We start from the raw sequence: 17,677 nt of genomic DNA, 5'->3' as shown, positions 1-17,677 counted from the left end.
TGACCATTCAGAAAATAGTTTGCATTTTGTGAACCAATCAGAATGGTAGTCTTTAGTGCCGTGTCGGACTGTTTTGATGCAGTTTGCGAAAATAACACTGTCTAAGGAAATATTGAAAACAATGATAAATGCTTTGATCAGCTAAGTATTTTGAATAATATACATTAGCTGAACACGAAAACCACATCTTCAATGCGGACCACATGGCGTTTATTGGGTTATTGTTTGTAATTTAATCATGCTACATGGTTTTAGCTAGCACAAAAGGGCTGTCAGGATTTCAAACTCAACAAATGACAAGAAGACGTGGCTTAAACAGTACTTTGTTTATTTAGGCATAATGACAAGAGAGTTTTAACGTGTTATCAACTACAGCGTTTTACCTGTGAATATTGCTTGTTAACGATTTCTGAAAACCATTTCAAAGCTGGCTCAACCTGGACAACTACTGAGAAAAAGGGGGCTGCGTTCAGCCTGCAAGATACTGGAGTCTCCAGTCTTGTCCGAAATGGATTCCGCAATCACACACCATGACTCTCTGCTCACGATCGGGGACGTCTGCTTTTTCTAAACGCCCTGAAGTTTACCCTGCCTGCTTAAATAACTTGTGACCTAAATCTTTGTTTTCAATTTCTATGACACTCTCAATTTATGCTCAACTAGATTCCGTGGAATCGCTTTTCAACGAACTTCCCTATATGTTTTATCTTGGCCTGTTTTTTGTGAACGTATTGATTCTCTACTATGCCTTTTTGATGGAGTACATCGTACTGAATGTGGGGATAGTGTTCCTGCCTGAGGATATGGACCAGGCGTTGGTGGATCTGGGTGTGCTATCCGACCCAGCATCTGTCCCATATGACACGGACACGGAACTGGATGTATTCGAGGGATACCTGGAGTAACCTACAGGAGGGGACGACGTGGCATCGCGTGTAGGCTACATCAGGCACGAACTAGACCGACATCGATCTTTGATGATGGATAAGACTGAATCAAATGGGACATTATTTTTGCCTTTGAACAGCAAAGATTGCGGTCTGAAAAAGTAAGTAGAATGCGAATGTGATCAACACAAATTGACTTCTTCTTTTTTGCTGCAGTGGATTGTTGTTCCCATACAATGATAGTCACCTGTACTGTCTGTAATCATGTACTGTATAAACTGTACTTTATATTGAATATTTGCATGTTCCCATACATCCATCTTCACAGGTTGTCCCGACTCAAGTGAAGGTAGATGCACCAATGAACAGCTACTCCACCGTCCGGTGGGACATCAACAGAGCTGTCAAATTGTCCCCAAACTAAAGCAATACCGGCCACAAGGATTAAGCCATCTGTGATGGACGATACCATGTATCAAGCTAGACTATCCATTGTTATTACTTTTTTGCATAACCATGTTATACTGAAAAGCATGGTTTTGGTTATTGGTTGCTTTAGTTGTTGCTTTAGTTGTGACATAATGATACACTTTCTTTCAAGGATCCACCTGTTCCATGTGCTAAGGCTGCTATCTTTATTGTTCTGAACCAATGCTGGTTGACTGGAATGATGTATTCACCCCATCTCTGCCTGATTGCAGAAGAATAACTGGTTCAGACCCATGAGCCACAGGGTGTCCGCAACCACCGACTCTAGGCCACATTATTTCCCTGGCTTCCTGCCTCTGTGGCCAATCTGAACCCAGATCTGTGGCTAACCTCCCCCAGAGCTTCCCCTGCTGGTCGAAGCTTCAGATGGGATAGTTTAACACAAAATATGTGCCAGATTTCTGACCTCAAAAAGTAATGTGGTTGTCTATATACCATTGATCAAGTGGTACAATGTTCTGTTCTGCAGCATGAATGTGAAAGAAGATTCACGCCAAGGAGCCAGGTGTTCAGGGCACATGGATTCACTTTTTAAAAAAATCTCAGAATGTCCATTTCAAGTTTGGTTTAACCTGTCTCGGGTGTCAGTAATCCTGTACTGATATTCCAAATCAATAGACCTCCTTGTCCAGGTCTTGTTTTTCACAAAAATGTGTATCTTTATGCTGTAACGGTTGATAAGGGAATGTAAAGAATCTGACTTCAGAGTGTTTTCCTCTCAAGTGTTCTCAAGCTACATAGTAGATACCCTCCCCCCAGTGGTCAGAGCTGAATTGTGATAGTAGAACAGAAGCTACATCATTGGGTCTTGTCCTAGAGCACCTTCATTCACCAATCCAACTTGTTTGAAGTGTGTGTGAAGGGGGGGGGGGGGGGGGAGTGAAGGCACAGATCACAAAATAAACGATTGAGTGTTGGGAAGATATTTCCCAAAGCAGATGAGGGAATCTGGTGCCCTGTGAAGACATTTTGGGGAAAAACACAAGTTTCAAACCTTGTCAAGGATTTATGATACTGTGCAGTGTTTTAGTCTGAATCAGAATGTGTGAAATATGCTGTTGAGTTTACTTTTGTATTTCTTCTCAACTAAAGCATGGAGTGAAGTGAAATGTGAATAGATTCCGAGCTCACGGTGTCAGAGGTCAGGGTTCACATCACCATGTATTCAGTAGAGCTTGCCCCCCCCCCACATCCCCATCACTCCAAATGAAACAGGACTTGCACATGTGTTACTATAAGCTATGTTCATATAACAAAGTTTATTTTACAATGCATATTTAATAAACAATGTGTGAATGTACATTGAACTCAGTATTTTATGGTCTCTCTTTCAAATGATGGTACTTTGGTAGTAAGTATTCAGTTATAGAAGCCTTATAGGCTAAGTGACTGTCTTTTTGTGTATTATTGTGACAAGGATTGTACTACACTGACTCATATGGGCCAGTGTTACCTGGGGTAGTACCTGGAGCTGTACCCCATTGCATAAAGCTGCAACACCCTGTTCCTGGACAGCAACAATTATGTTTGATTTCACTCCATCTCTAATCTACTGCACCAATCATTCAAACTGTTAGAATCAGGGACCGGGACTGAAGTGAAAGCCTACAGGATGGTAGCTCTCCAGGAACAGGGATGGGCAGTAGCGATATGGCACGCCAACTGTGGACATTGACTCAACAGTAAATTTCGTAATTTTTTATTTACATTGACCAAAAGTATGAAAACAAAATTAAGTACTTCATGTATGAAACACCATGTGAAACAACACATGGCATCAGTGCAAATTCTGTATTAGTAAGTGCATCATTTAGCAAGCAGCTTGCAATCATTAGTTAGAATCTCAGATTCAGGAAAGTCAATTTAGTGTATCCAGTTTCAGTGTCTTTGTTAAAGGTGTTCCACCTATCTGTAGAGAACAACAGTCATAAGGCCCTTCTAGGCAAACACTGCAAAGTGCAGCTGACATGAAAATGTAAAAACACTTCATAGAAAAGAGAATGAAGCTACTGGCTCATCAATTCTATTACATTACCTGTAAATAATTATCGCTGCAAAGTGCAGCTGATGTGAAAATGTAAAAACACTTAATAGAAAAGAGAACCAAAACATTGTACAGGATGTAGTGTAATCTTTTCTATAAGTTTAGCAGTGAACACATCGCTTAAAAATAGCCTGTGTCTGATCAAATGTGACACACGTGACCTGTACATAGCTGATATCTGATGACCTTTGAAAATAAATGAAGTCATTCATTGCCAGACCTTTTATACTTTATACGGAAACATGAAATATTAAAATAAATGAGGAAATGTTGTTTTGTTTATAAAAGCATGGGAGCCAAAACTAGCCGGCTAGGTTACTTACGTGAGCAAATCACTTCCCCTTTAAGTATACAGTATCTCCTTTATATAACCTTTTAGCATAATGGCAAAACCAATACAAACAGATAGACAGACACACACACACGAATATGCAAAACAACTTCACTCAAACTCGTCCCAATTTCACTCAAAACCGGCATTAAAGTGACCATCCGAGTGACCATCCCAGCCCTGATGGGAAAAAAGTGATCAGAATTCTACGTTCCACCCTGAGCAGCAGTTCTACAGTGAATGGATCCTGGAGTCTCGCTCTTGCAGACGTTCAAACTCCCGGTATGGAATATATTCGTTCCACATACTGGAGGGAGGAGAGAAGACGAGAGAAGAGATGAGAAGGGGGGAGAATAGAAGAGAGGGGAGGGCAGAGGAAGGCAGTAGAGAGGTCAACTGAGGTACTTCCATAACTTTGGGAGTGGGAGGGTGGGGTGAAGGGGTGAACTAGCCTACCCCAGACTCTTCATCCAAGGACACTTCCTCAGGCTGCAGGCCAAGTGCTGCGCTCCCACGTCAGTGAACTTGTTATACTTCACACTGCAGGAAGGGTTAAGGCCATGTTACTATAGACAACATTAGAACCACGTTACTTTAGACAATGTTAGGACCTTGTTACTAAAGGCAAACATGTTACCACTGGAAACCGTAGGGATGTCATACAACATACGCCGTCATTATTATGTTTGGGGTATTGAACGTTGTACACTGTAATTGTAACAGACTTACTCTAGGTCTGTGAGGGAGGCCATCTGATGAAGGACTGCAGCCAGACTCTGTGCCCCATCATCAGAGATCACGTTATGGTACAGGCTACACCACAGACCGGGGGGTGGAGGGGTTACGGGGGAGGATTAGTGTCATATTGTAAATCTGCACATTTGTATGCTGTGTGTGAGTGGACGCCCATGTTTGTGGAGACACTTTAGGTGACAAGAATAATACTGTGTTATTTTAGCAGAACCTTTATCCAAAGCAGCGTACATCACAGGGGTTGGTTTGCAGTCACGTGCTCTAACCACTGAGCTATATCCAGTTTTAGTGGCCACATTTCAGTTCTTTGTTGCTTTATCTTAGCTTAGCCAGTTCTTTCAGTGTGGGCATTGTGACTCATATCCAAACAATGCAACATTCCACAGGTGCACTATCATGGTGCATGTGACTCATTCGTACTTTTGATTACTGATTGTCATTTCATTTCTTAATTCATAGAGACCAAAATACCTTGACGGTGCAAAAATACAACAAAATATGATCTTATTTGTATTTATTTTTTACAATCGTACACTCACACCCAACAGTATGCCCTAACAACCCTAAACCAACATATACTCCAAAAATAGTTTGGCAGACACTTGTAAATAACAACAGAGTGGTTAGACTGGTTCAAGAGGAGAGTGCAACCCGGTGTGATTGGCTGCTCCTGTAGTTCATCCACTTTAAGGTTTGTTGTGTTGTGTGTTCAGAGTTGCGACACTGTATACCACTGTTATATATATTATATATTTTATATGTGGTTCTTGAGTTACTGTCGCCTTCCTGTCAGCTTGAACCAGTCTGATTATTATCCTTTGACCTCTATCAGCCTACAGAACTGCTCACCATTCTCTGTGTGATCTCGACATTGTTGTATGTGAATGTTTTTCGGTTCTGGTCAAACCAGCCCACACCCCATGTGAGTATGTGTGTGTGTCTGTGATTCACCTGAGACAGTGCAGGGAGGGCAGGGTGCACAGGGAGGCTGCCAGGCTCTCTGCTCCCTGGTCTCCTATACAGTTCTGAGAGAGACTGTCAGAGAAAGACAGACAAGCTCAGTGGCACGGATCCAAACAGTGCGTGACATTCCGCACGCACACTACGGTTACAACTTCCTGCAACAAGAACTGTGATGTTTGTTCTTACTTGAGTATCTGTAAGGAAGATAAGGATGTAATGATCTTAGCCAAGTCTTCTGCTCCTGTGTCCCCCATCATACTGTTCTCGAGACTGAAGAGGGGAGCAGAGGGCAGGAGATGAGAAGAGAGACGAGCGAAGACAGAGCGAGGAGAGGTGAATCGAAGAGAGGAGAGGGGATAGGGAAAGAGGAAACAGGATGAAAGGTCAACTGAGTGGCCCATGCAAATATCCGCACAGCCTCTGTCTGTGGGCTGCTGGTGAGGTGCGTTGTGCTGGGATGGGAACTCACTCCAGGTGCTCCAGACTGTGGAGAGCAGGCAGGACCTCCAGGAGCTTAGGGAGGGCCAGGGGGCCGTACACCGGACCCAGGCTACAGACACACAAACCAGGGACACATGAGGACTTAGACAAGCTACATTAACTGGCATGTTTAGTGTGATGAGACTATCTCGCTGACACCACAGCTCTGTGGGAGAAGCTGGAGAACAATGAGGAGAAGGAGCTTTTAGAAGAGGATGGGACCAAACTTGTCATCAACCCTTTCAGAGCTGGGCAGGTGTCTCATCAATTTGATGAGACTATCACCAGGCTCCACCCTAAATCTGAAATAGTTGAATTTGAACAATAACAACCGTTACTGTGGATGCTACTCTCAACTATGTTAAATATGTGAGACTTAGCAGTTGCTCAAATGAATTCCAGAGGAACCTTTTTTTTTTTTCCAAAGTAGAGGCCTGTGGTTGCCACTGGGACATAAATACTCACTCATACTCCAGCTTGTAGAGGTCTCTGACGGCTGGTATTCCCTCCGCCAAGACGGACACTGATTGGCTGTAACCAAATACCAATAACCAAACAAAGCATGGGTATTAATGCCAAAAAGGCCTTTTTCTGAGGTTTAGGTACTGAATACCTGCTGATTATTTGTTGCCTGCTGATAATATAACATTTCAAATGTTTAAAAAAACAATCTTGTAATTATTTACAGGTAATATAATAGAATTGATGAGCCAGTAGCTTGATGCCCATTGTGCGGGTGAGTGTATTGGTGTACATTTGAGAGAAAGACAGGGTTAGAGACAGACAGAGAGAGGGAGAAAGACAGGGAGATCGAGAGATAAAAAGAGACATTCCACCTCGATTCCTCATACCTCCCAGGTAGTCTCCCATGTGTGTGTATATGGACCAGTTGGGCCAGATGGTCAATGTGGCACACCTGCCCAGCTCTGAAAGGGTTGATGACAAGTTTGGTCACAGCCTCTTCTAAAAGCTCCTTCTCCCCATTGATCTCCAGCTCCTCCCACAGAGCTGTGGTGTCAGCGATGCAGGCCCTGCCAAAAACATTCAGTTGGATATATCCACAACGATCACCAACGTTAGCTGTTCACAAGTCAAGCGATAACGTTTCTCGGAATAACCTGGTACAGACAGGATGTGGTGGGCTTGAGTGAAGTGGAGCGGCTGAGCATTGAGACATCAGACAGAGATAAGAGCGGGACAGGTTCCTACCTGTAGGAACTGATGTTACGGAGGCCCACCAGAGCTCGGAGTCCACAGATCCTGATTCCTGTGTCCTCCAGCCCCAGACAAAACCCTCTCCTTTGAGTACCGTGGTTCTTCAGCAGGTTCCACACTACGTAGGCGTCGGGAGGGTGCAGCGGAACCTTGTAGAAGGACAGGACCTCAGGGAGGCTCCTCACCAGGTGTCTGGCCAGCCGTGCGTCCCCAGTCTCATGCACGTAGTGACATACTTCCAGGAGGTGGGCGGGGCTCAGGTCACCATGGTTAAGTCCCTCCAGGTGCGCCTTCATAGAGGTCCTTTTGACAAGCACGACATCCATGACCCCTGTATCCACAGCAAGCAGGTCCTGCAATTCCTCCTTGTTTTGGAACAGCAGACCGATGGCAAACCGTTGTGCCAGGTCTAGCCCCTCCCCCTGTGTCCGTCTCCGCCCCCTTGGCTGTGAGGGGACTATCTGTAACAGTAAGCTGCGGTCGGACACTGCCCTGGAGAGGGTCAAGTGAGCCCCGCCCAGGAAGCTGCGCAGGAAAGAGTGGGACCAGGACAGGATGTGGTCATCAGTGATGCCATCAGTGCCTCTTCTCCCTCTGTTCCCCTCCTCTCGTTGCTCATCCCCTCCTGGCCCTAGACCTCTCTGTCTCTCTCCTTTATCCCCTTCACTCGCCTGCAGAGAGTGAGAGTGGACTAGTCCACATCTTAGTCCAAGCCTTCGGAGTCTGTCAGAGACGACATGATCCAGAGAGAGGACAGAGGAGTGACCTTTAAGCCCCTCCCAGGCTGATGAGCTCATTTGGGACAGAAGCTCCCCCTCCATTTTTCTCTCCTTCCTCTCCTCTTCCTCTTCTCCGGAGCAATTCCCTACTTCCTTTTCCTCCATCAGGGTTTGGATTTGGGTGTGAGAGCGTGTGTTTCTGCGAGTGTTCCTGTTAGTCTTTCTGGGGGTATGCATGTCTTTGTTGCTATGGGTGACTGGGTAAGTGAGAGTTCCTGTTTTTGCTGGCTTGCCGTTCTGTGTGTGTTTGTTCCTCAGCCTCATCCGGAGCACTGTGCTCCACAGCTCCGTGAGGGAGGAAGGTAGTGGTTCTGACGCGCGATGGTGTTCCAGAACCAGACACACGGCCCTGCAGAGCCCTGGGTTCCAGCAGAGGCTGAGGAGGTACCCGTGGTTCTGCAGCTGCTCCACAGCGATGGCCCGTGGGCCTGGTTCAGGGAAGTACAGGTCCAGGTAGGCCTGGGTGTCAGAGGAGGAGAAGCCACAGAGCTCCAGGAGGCAGTCGGCCCGACGTAGCAGCTGGCTGCCCACCCCACGGTCCCGGACACAGAGGAGCAGGGAGCAGCCGGCCAGCAGCCTCCTCTGGAGCAGCCCTGAGTACAGCTGCCTCACGCTGTAGCTCTGCGCCCTGCTCCTGCCCTGGAAGTCCTCAGCTCGCGACAGCAGCAGACCCTCGTAGTCCCTGGACCTGTCAAAGCCGTCAAAGACCAGCAGCACGCGCTTCGGCGAAGAGAGGACCCGAGCGAAGACAGCCTCGGGGGCGTGGCAGTGAGGGGCGGAGGAGGACAGGCGGAAGAGGAGGGACTGCAGGCTGTAGGTCGGCTCTGTCAGCGCCAGAGCCTTCCCGTCCAATACGAACATGAAGTCAAACTGAGGCAAGGATCCGTTGGACCAATCCAGGCTAAGCTTCTTGATGAAGGTGCTCTTGCCCATGCCAGAGTTGCCTAGCAACACAACATAACGCTTGGCTTTGGATTCCTCTGTGTTCTGGAACATCTACAGATAATGATTAAAGCATACAACTGTAAAGGTGCAATTTATTTGTTCTCTGACCAAAATGATTAATGTTCCAAAATATTGAAGTTGGAATTAATTTCATTTATAGTAGTTTGTAGTTTTCTGACCTGAGTACTCCCCTGCCAGGCAAGGTTCCGCTCCACATTTCTCATGACAACCAGGTCCTTGTCTGGGGATTTGCTGCCATTACTCAGGATCTGCTTCGGGACCAATTTCAAGTCCACATAGTGGGAGTCCAGACGAAGGCCCGCCTCCATCTCCTGTTGGCCAGAGAGAAGATGTGTTTTAAAACCCAGTCTCCATGAGTCCTTGCTCCTGTCAATCAATCTGAGGTAGGCGAGGAGGATGACAAGGATAAGAAGGTATCCACTTAAGCAGTTTTACCTGACAAGTTTCCCTCATGTGAGCTTTGGCTTGCTGTAGGTAGTCCTTCATAAACTCTGTGAAACACACACACACACACACACACACACACAAGCACATAAACAGATTACAATATTGACACAGATACATATGCTAATAATATTGACACGAGTCAACATGCATATAATAGAGCTTTGGGATCTCATGCATCTTACCAGACATCACAGAGGATGAAGGGGATGGACTTCCCTTGCGTTGAGACACACCTAAAACACAGAGGCCATCTGCTATTAGGGAGTGAGTGACACTATCTCACTTATATTGGGGGGACAAGAGGAGACAGTCAAACTCACCTGTGTTAGGGGACAGGGGGGAGGCAGAGGCGGGACTCAAGGCTGTGCTTGTGCAGTCTGAACGAGAGCCTCGAGGTGACGATCCCATGTGGTCTGGAGCTACTGCACCATCATCTACACAGGACGGAGGCAGAACTGTGTGAGTACCATATGCACACACACACACACAAGGTATGCACACATGAGCACAAATGCACATCTGAGGTGACAGCTTTCACCACTTACGTGGGGAGAGAGGGACGACTTGGGGCGGGGTCACTTGTGAGGGAGCAGGGACTACAAAAAGAAGAGCGGTCACATACTTATTTCTTTATATGTCTGTTTTAAAGGTGTTTACTCCTATAAATCCTGGGGGGGAAAGGAAAAAATAAGAACTTTCTTATAAGAACAAACACACTCTAACACTCACCCAGTATGTATGTGGGTGGGGTGGTGGATGTGGAGAGTAGGAAGCTGAGGACGGGAGGAGAGTGACCCAACATAGGGGACCCAAGGAGGGGAACCAGTTGGATGGGGGAGTGGGTCGAAGGATGGATGGATGGACTGAACTGAAGAACCGTGTGAGGAGAGGTAGGGAGATCCATGACTCCAGCTGGGGGAGGGTCCTTACCAGCGCTCTCTGCAGAGAAACACACTCTATTAGGGTTATATTTAGAACATTGTGAGAATAGGTTGCTGGTTCGATTCCCGGCCGTTCAAATGACGTTGTGTCCTTGGGCAAGGCACTTCACCCTACTTGCCTCTGGGGAATGTCCCTGTACTTGTCTAAGATGGCGCCGACATTGGCTGCCTCTGTTGCTAGGTGCGCCCTGTTTTCAAGAACTGCGCTGACCAGCTGTCTCCGGTGTTAACCTACATCTTTAACACCTCCCTGGAGACATGCCATGTGCCAGCCAGTCTCAAGTCCTCCACTATCATCCCTGTGCCCAAAAAGCCAAGGCCAACAGGACTTAATGACTACAGACCTGTCACCCTGACCTCTGTGGTAATGAAGTCTTTCGAGCGCCTGGTGCTGGCACACCTTAAATCCATCACAAACCCTCTACTGGACCCCCTGCAGTTTGCCTACAGAGCCAACAGGTCTGTGGACGACGCAGTCAACATGGCCCTCCACTTCACTCTACAGCACCTGGACTCCCTAGCATCCTATGCCAGAATCCTGTTTGTGGACTTCAGCTCTGCCTTCAATACCATCATCCCAGCCCTGCTTCAGGACAAGCTCTCCCAGCTGAACGTGCCTGATTCTACCTGCAGGTGGATCACAGGCTTCCTGTCTGACAGGAAGCAGTGCGTTAAGCTGGGAACACAAGTCTCTGACTCCCAGGCCATCAGCACCAGATCTCCTCAGGGCTGCATACTTTCTCCTCTGCTCTATTCCTTGTATACCAACAGCTGCACCTCCTCCCACCCTGGACACTCCCTGTTTCAGTCACTCCCCTCCGGTAGAAGGCTGCTGTCCATCAGTACCAAAACCTCACGCCACACAAACAGTTTCTTCCCTTCCGCTGTTGGCCTCCTCAATAAGGCCAAGAGTTCACACTGACTTTAATGACTTCATGTCTTAAAACAATTTGCATTTGCACTACATTACAAAACTATCTGTACCATTTGTATCTCCTGTAATGTTTGTATTTATATTGTAAATTATGGCAACTTATATTTTATTTTATTGTATATTTTATTTTAATTCTATCCCACTTAGTATTCCTAGTTTATGTACCCTTATAGTTAGACCACATATTTAAATTTAAGATTGCCTACATGTTTATTGTATGCACCTTCCTGCCAAAGCAAATTCCTTTTCTGTGTAAACTTTCTGTGCAAACTTTCAATAAATCCTCAGAACATATTTCAGACAAACTCAGAACACGATCCGAAAATGCTGAGAACATGGTTAAAGCCATCTGGGAACATGATTAGAATATTCTGAGAACATGTTTCAAACAATCTTAGAATGTGATTAGAACAATGATCAGATGGGGTGGATCTGGTAGAGGACAGGTCTGTGTGTAGAAGAGAGGAATGTCTACATGTTACATTACAGGGCTACATTACCCCTGGCAAGTGTGCGTTCCTGTGTCTTCCTGCTCCTTGGCTTCTTCTTGGCCTCCACGCCAGGACCTGCCAGGGTGGTACAAACACTGTGTCAAACAACATTCCAGATCACCCAGCACAGAGGACATCATACTTCACTGTACTTTCATCAAATCAGCAAATACAGAAGAAGTGAAATCACCTTCTCTTCTCCTACATTTTGGGAGTGAGTCTACTGTCATCTCTGGACTGTCTTCAGAGCCTTGGCCTGGTTCACAGACAACAACACAAACATAAGTGTCTCTGCAGTTGGCCAGAGATATTCAAAAACCTGTGGTGTGACTGGATTGGGGGAAAAAAAACAAGATGGCGGGAATCTCTGCATTAGACTAAGGTGAGGATTTGGAATGACAGGAGACCACGTGGGGAGACTCCGCAGCTGAGCCTTGCTCAGACAGCTCTGCAGGGTTCGAATGAAATCCTACCCCTTCTTCTTCTTCTGCTCTGTTTCTGTTTATTCTCTGATCCATCGGGTGGGGGTTCGGCGGTTGCCAAGTTCCCATCACCTGCACATTGCAAAGAGGAAGTGAGACAGTCAACCAAGCAGCATGTGCATAGCATCTCTGTAGATGCATGACCAGACAACACACATTGTGCACATTTTGAACATACAGTATAAGTATCCAGTCATCTTAATCTTAGTGTGTGGAGACACATAATGCACACACGAGCAGAAAACCTTCCTTACCATCGCCCTGGTACTCCAAAAGGTCCAGGAAGGAGTCTGGATGGGGAAGAGGTCGGGGAGGGTCCGGATTAGGTTATAAAGAGGCCGGACAAGGGGTACTAACAGACAGATGCGCTCAGTGTGTGTGTGGGGAGGGGGAGCGGTTACTACTGACCAGTGAAGTCACCATTGCTGTCAAGAAGTGAATAGATGTCAATGGTGTCCAGGTCTGGCAGTGAGAAAGAGAAATGACAACAATGACAAATCTACTGGCAATTCCACAGCTACACATGGGCTCGGCAACAAGGAAACAAAAATTCCAGCGAATCGTATGTCATTATTGTGATGTTTATGAACGTGGGGAATTTGGGTGTGTTATACTTGAAACATTTATCGGGAAAAGTAAATATCCAGACATTTGATCTTCTACCTTTCAAAAATGGCTCCCCATAGTCCAGCAAGAGGGATGGAGGAAGGTCCTCATTTATTTCCTGCATCCTGTAATCTGTAACCGAAAAGATTAGATCACTAGCTGGAATGCACTAAAACACAAACAATACACTCATAGTACTTAAATGCCCGGCCATGATTCATACAACATGTGGTTTTAACCTTGGCTTATTTTCCAATCACATCATGGCTAATGCCTTTGTATAGTTTCACCATGTACTACTAATGTTTCAGGAGTTTGATAATTAAAGCCTCATTGCTGTTTTATCATTAAAGCAGGCTAGGAAGGAAGGCCTGCCTTCCACCTCAATACATTAGTTTCTTGTTTAAAAAAAAATCTGAATCACTTTAATTTGGAATGCCCCCACATGATGCAGCACACACACTCTCTCTCCCTTTCCAGAAACATTGAAAGTGAAAAGTGGCAAAACTAATCAATACTTCACAGCACAGTTATGAGTACCAACCAGAGCAACAGCAAACCTACACAAGACAAGATAATCATACCCAGAAACACACCATATGATGACAATCAATTATCCACAATGCAGCAGACAAATATCACCTCAGCATCATGCTCATGCTAAAATCATTTTAAGTGAATTAACTGTGTAAACCTTCAATAAACCATTGAAGTGTATTGGTAAATAGTTTTTCACTGAAATGTTGTTCCTCTTGGGCTAACTGACCAGCTCACATTAGAATGCATTAGGTCAATAGACCTTACAAAAAAAGGATATATTTCATGACAATAGCTTGTATATACATATTGCAAAATCCTTCCATTTGATTGCAGGTAACTAAAGCAGAATGGCAGCTTAAAGAAGTTGGATGATAATAAGGAAGTTATATTGTTTCCAAGGATGGACTCACAAGTTAGCTGCCATGCCGTATGCTTCCTTTTGAACTGCTTCATTTACCCTACTTGTCTTTGATATATTGATGCATTTAACTTAAAGGTAGAATACAACGTAAGGTTTAAACAATAGGCGTAGTAATGGATGGCAATTGAGGTTTGTTCATGATTCATTCGGTGCATTTCTTTACGTAGCCTACAAGGTATAAGCCCGGAAGAATGTTAGAACAAATTATGAATTAGTAATTAGTATGCTCACTAATCTTTCTTGAAGCCTTATGTAGCCTACCTGCAGGAATGGAATCTCAGCATGGAATATAATAACTGCTATAATCACTATATCTGACTTTTACATTTTATTCATTTATCAGACATTTCACTGTAAGGAGGACAGTGAAAGTGCAAGTTAATCATCCATGTGCATCCAAAAGGATAGCCGATTGCAAATGTAATTAATAATATTACTGCAGAGGGGAAGCGGAATAAAAAAGAAAAATCACCCATGGGATTGTAAGGAGTCTCCATCCTCATTTGTCCCCTATAATATAAGCGCGCTCCAGCATCCAGAAGGGAGCTCTCAATAAACCAACAGTATAAGCACCAACATGTATCACAGCACCAACTTTTACTTTCAGTCTGAAACAAGGAGACAATGTGAAGGGTGTGGGCATCTCAAAGGATTCGGGGGTTACCGAAACTATGATTTTTTTTTTATATGTCACACATAGCACACACAATACATATAAAACATTAAATAAACATATGCACACATGAATAAATAAAAAATATATGTAGCCTTTATAAGCAACAAGACTGGCAAGATGAGCTTGTTGGCGCTAGATAGGTTGATTTCATGTCAGACCAGGAAAGTACCCTGCCAGTCTACATTTCAACCGGAACACTTGGCTAGTCACAATAATGAGAGTACATGAATGTGCAAAAAAAAGCACCAACTAAATGCTGAACAAAAGTCAAACATAATACACCGAATTTATACAATTGGTTTCTTTACAATTCTTCATCCACGCTCACCTAACAGTATCACCGATTACCAAGTGCATCATTAAACAGAAGAGGGGAAGCTGAATAAATAATCACCTTTTGGATCAACAGGTGTCTATCCTCATTTGACGGCTTTAGTAAATGTCTATGCGTTTAAGTGCGCGCTGGCATCCAATCAAGGCAGTGTAGGCTGAGAACTGGCTTGTATCAACAGCACCAACTTTACTTTCGGTCTGAATGAGAGCATGCGAAGAGGGTGTTTGTGGTCCTTCAAAATATTTGGGGGTTACCAATACGAGTAATTTCACTTTCACATTTAAAACGTTAATCTACTAGTTTTCTCTAAATACGCAGATGTGTATAGTTTGCACAATATATGTAGCCTAATTATAGTGGGAATTATGTCCAGAGAGCAACAACTTGTTGTGACTGGTAATGTGATGTATAGCTGGTTGTCGATAGCTCTGGTTAACTTTAAGACTTGCTCTAAATGTTCTTTCCAGGTCAGACTAAAGAAAAAACTGATTAATTAACAAACAAAACGTTTTTCAAACGGACAGTTGAAAAATAATTTTGGGGGAATTCTGTTCAGTATGATGTGATTAAGATCAGAAAACTACCGACAACATAAACTCAAACCCGCACTTATCGTGGTCCACGATCAACGTTTTAGTCAGATCTGGAGAGTATCCACCAGACTTCTCTTATTAACCAGCTCACGTTGCTACAACAAAGTGGCTGGTGTATTATTGACACGCCCATCGCCCTAAAGGTGAGTTCAGGTAATCCACATCATGTTAAAGACATTAGGTAAAGTGGGACAGTTATGCATTTTGATGATTTAATATGTGCAAAACCGACATCCAATCACCAGAGCTGATCTTGACTTGTAAATACAACACTTTAGTCACTATGCATTGGTTTTTATTTGTCTGACATCATCAGAGTAGGCGTGATCTGGCTTGATAGGAGGTCCGTACAGAAAAAACGCATCGAAAGTTCAGCGCATTGGCATGTGACATTCTATTTCTCAATGATTAGGCAGGCAAAGGAATTTAAATGAAGTTACAATGAGTAGCCTATTATTGCAGCTCATACCATGGTCTGGGTGAATACTCGATTCTGATTGGCTGCAGGGGTGTACATTATGTAAGGGATAATGCCCGACGAGGTGTCCAATATCACCTGATAATGGACGATGCCGAGGCGTGAACCGTCCGACGCGCAGCGGAGTCCATTATAGGGTGATAACGGACACCTACTGCTTCATTGCAGCAAAACTGTCTTTTCAACGTTCTAAATTATTCCACTGGCTACACAGGTATGGAGGACTAACAGTATGGAGGACTAAAAGTGCCACAATGAATTAAATAAATACTCCATTAAATAAATAAATACTCCATTAAATAATTACTTAAATGTGTCATTAATGAACACAAATAGAAATTAAATACATAAATGTGTTCTTAAATGTGTTATGAATTAATTTAAATACCAATTCATATAATGTAAAATACATATATAATCATTTCACTATTTAAGTAGGCTATTTCATGGTACATTTCCCAATGCTACATTTCCCAATGCTACTTTTCCCAATGCTATATTTCCCGATGCTACATTTCCCAATGTTTATTTCCCAATGCTACATTTCCCAAACGACCTGGTTGAGGGAGTACATCAAGGGGGGGGGGGGGGGGGGGGGGGGGGGGGGGGGGGGGGGGGGGGAATGAGTCTCTGCAAATTGGGATGTCTGCATTGGGAAATGTAGGATTGGGAAATGTAGTATTGGGAAATATAGCATTGGGAAATGTAGTATTGGGAAATGTAGCATTGGGAAATGTACCATCAAATACTTAGTGAAATAATTATATATGTATTTTACATTAAAGGAATTGGAATTTTAATTAATTCATGACACATTTAAGAACACATATGTATTTAATTCCTATTTTATTTTTGTGTGATATTGGACGACTCGTCGGGCATTATCGGGATCATTAACTTCTATTAATGATCATTGATATGCTTCTTCAACTTGATTGGAATCCAAAAATGGGAGAGAAAAGAGAAACTGACTTACGGGTGATGGGTGTTCCTGTCTCTCTAACCTCTTGCTCCTCCTCTTCATATTCCTCCTCCTTGTGGTTGTGTGTAACTTTGTCTGTGGTCATACAGACAGTGAGCCTGTCAGTGGGGGTGTCAGTAGGGGTATCAGAGGTCATCCAGGCCAGTAGGGGCAGTAAGACCCTCTGGCCTGTCTCCCAGTTCTGCCACAGAGGAAGAGCTATCCTCCGAATAACCTCCTCCATCTCCTCAGTCCCATTCTGCTCATCCATCCACGTCTCCTCCATCTTTCCCTGGTCCTGGCTTTGCTTCTCCACCCCAGTCCTCCAGTTGTCATTCTCCATCACTCCCTCCGCCCTGTCTGTGCCTCTCTCCAGGTCCTGCTGTTGTGGCAGGTATGAACCGACACTCAGCTTCCTCTTTGGTTCCAGCCTGCTCCGCAGGGGGTCGAGATGGCCTTCCTCTCCAGGCTGGCTCCACTCCAGCGCTGCTCCGCTCTGGCGACGGCTTGATCCAGGGGTCAGGCTGGACCTCAGGTTGCTGCTATAGTGCCTGGAGATCACCTGGAGCTCCACCAGGGCCTCCAAGAAGGCCTTGATCTCCCAGTGAGAAGAGCAGCTCAGAGCCAGCCGGACCCAGTCCAGCACCTCCTCAAACGGGGCCATGTCTACTCCGATTGGACCAGACGCCGGACAGGGAAGACAATAGTTGTGGTGGCTAGGTTGTCTAGTGGCTGGTTTAAATAGGAAAGGGGAGGAGTTTTAACACTGCGTCGACAGTGTCATCTTCTAGGCATTGATTTCCATTGATTCAGGCATTTTCCTGACATATATGAAAATCTATATGACGTATATTACGATGCAGGAA

At 44.7% G+C, this 17,677-nt stretch overlaps 2 protein-coding genes across 6 annotated transcripts; one reads left to right on the top strand and one right to left on the bottom strand.

The window, feature by feature from the left end:
* Window positions 1-30: 30 nt before the first annotated feature.
* On the top strand, window positions 31-1,021 carry dexi (Dexi homolog (mouse)). Its single transcript, XM_047038763.1, has one exon. It carries the CDS (start codon window positions 636-638, stop codon window positions 903-905), a length of 270 nt encoding a protein of 89 aa, XP_046894719.1. The 5' UTR covers window positions 31-635; the 3' UTR covers window positions 906-1,021.
* Window positions 1,022-3,032: 2,011 nt separating this feature from the next.
* ciita (class II, major histocompatibility complex, transactivator) lies at window positions 3,033-17,518 on the bottom strand. 5 transcript variants are annotated; one of them, XM_047038753.1, is made up of 22 exons: window positions 16,827-17,518; window positions 12,866-12,940; window positions 12,611-12,664; window positions 12,457-12,492; window positions 12,194-12,274; window positions 11,911-11,976; window positions 11,730-11,795; window positions 10,084-10,293; window positions 9,900-9,950; window positions 9,675-9,788; window positions 9,537-9,587; window positions 9,343-9,398; window positions 9,066-9,218; window positions 7,157-8,937; window positions 6,799-6,978; window positions 6,413-6,478; window positions 5,937-6,017; window positions 5,654-5,737; window positions 5,456-5,539; window positions 4,481-4,564; window positions 4,208-4,291; window positions 3,033-4,058 (listed from the first exon to the last, which is right to left on the bottom strand). In XM_047038753.1, exons 1-22 carry the CDS (start codon window positions 17,473-17,475, stop codon window positions 3,983-3,985), a joined length of 4,182 nt encoding a protein of 1,393 aa, XP_046894709.1. In that variant the 5' UTR covers window positions 17,476-17,518; the 3' UTR covers window positions 3,033-3,982. The 5 variants fall into 5 exon arrangements, with proteins under 5 accessions (XP_046894709.1, XP_046894711.1, XP_046894713.1 ...); XM_047038755.1 differs by lacking the exon at window positions 16,827-17,518 and adding an exon at window positions 14,242-14,357 and having other exon boundaries at window positions 3,055-4,058; XM_047038757.1 differs by lacking the exon at window positions 16,827-17,518 and adding an exon at window positions 14,774-14,792 and having other exon boundaries at window positions 3,057-4,058.
* Window positions 17,519-17,677: the final 159 nt, after the last annotated feature.

Source organism: Hypomesus transpacificus, chromosome 17 (assembly GCF_021917145.1).
Source record: "Hypomesus transpacificus isolate Combined female chromosome 17, fHypTra1, whole genome shotgun sequence".
In the NCBI taxonomy this organism is placed as follows: domain Eukaryota; kingdom Metazoa; phylum Chordata; class Actinopteri; order Osmeriformes; family Osmeridae; genus Hypomesus; species Hypomesus transpacificus.
This window is presented reverse-complemented; position numbering and strand designations above follow the sequence as displayed.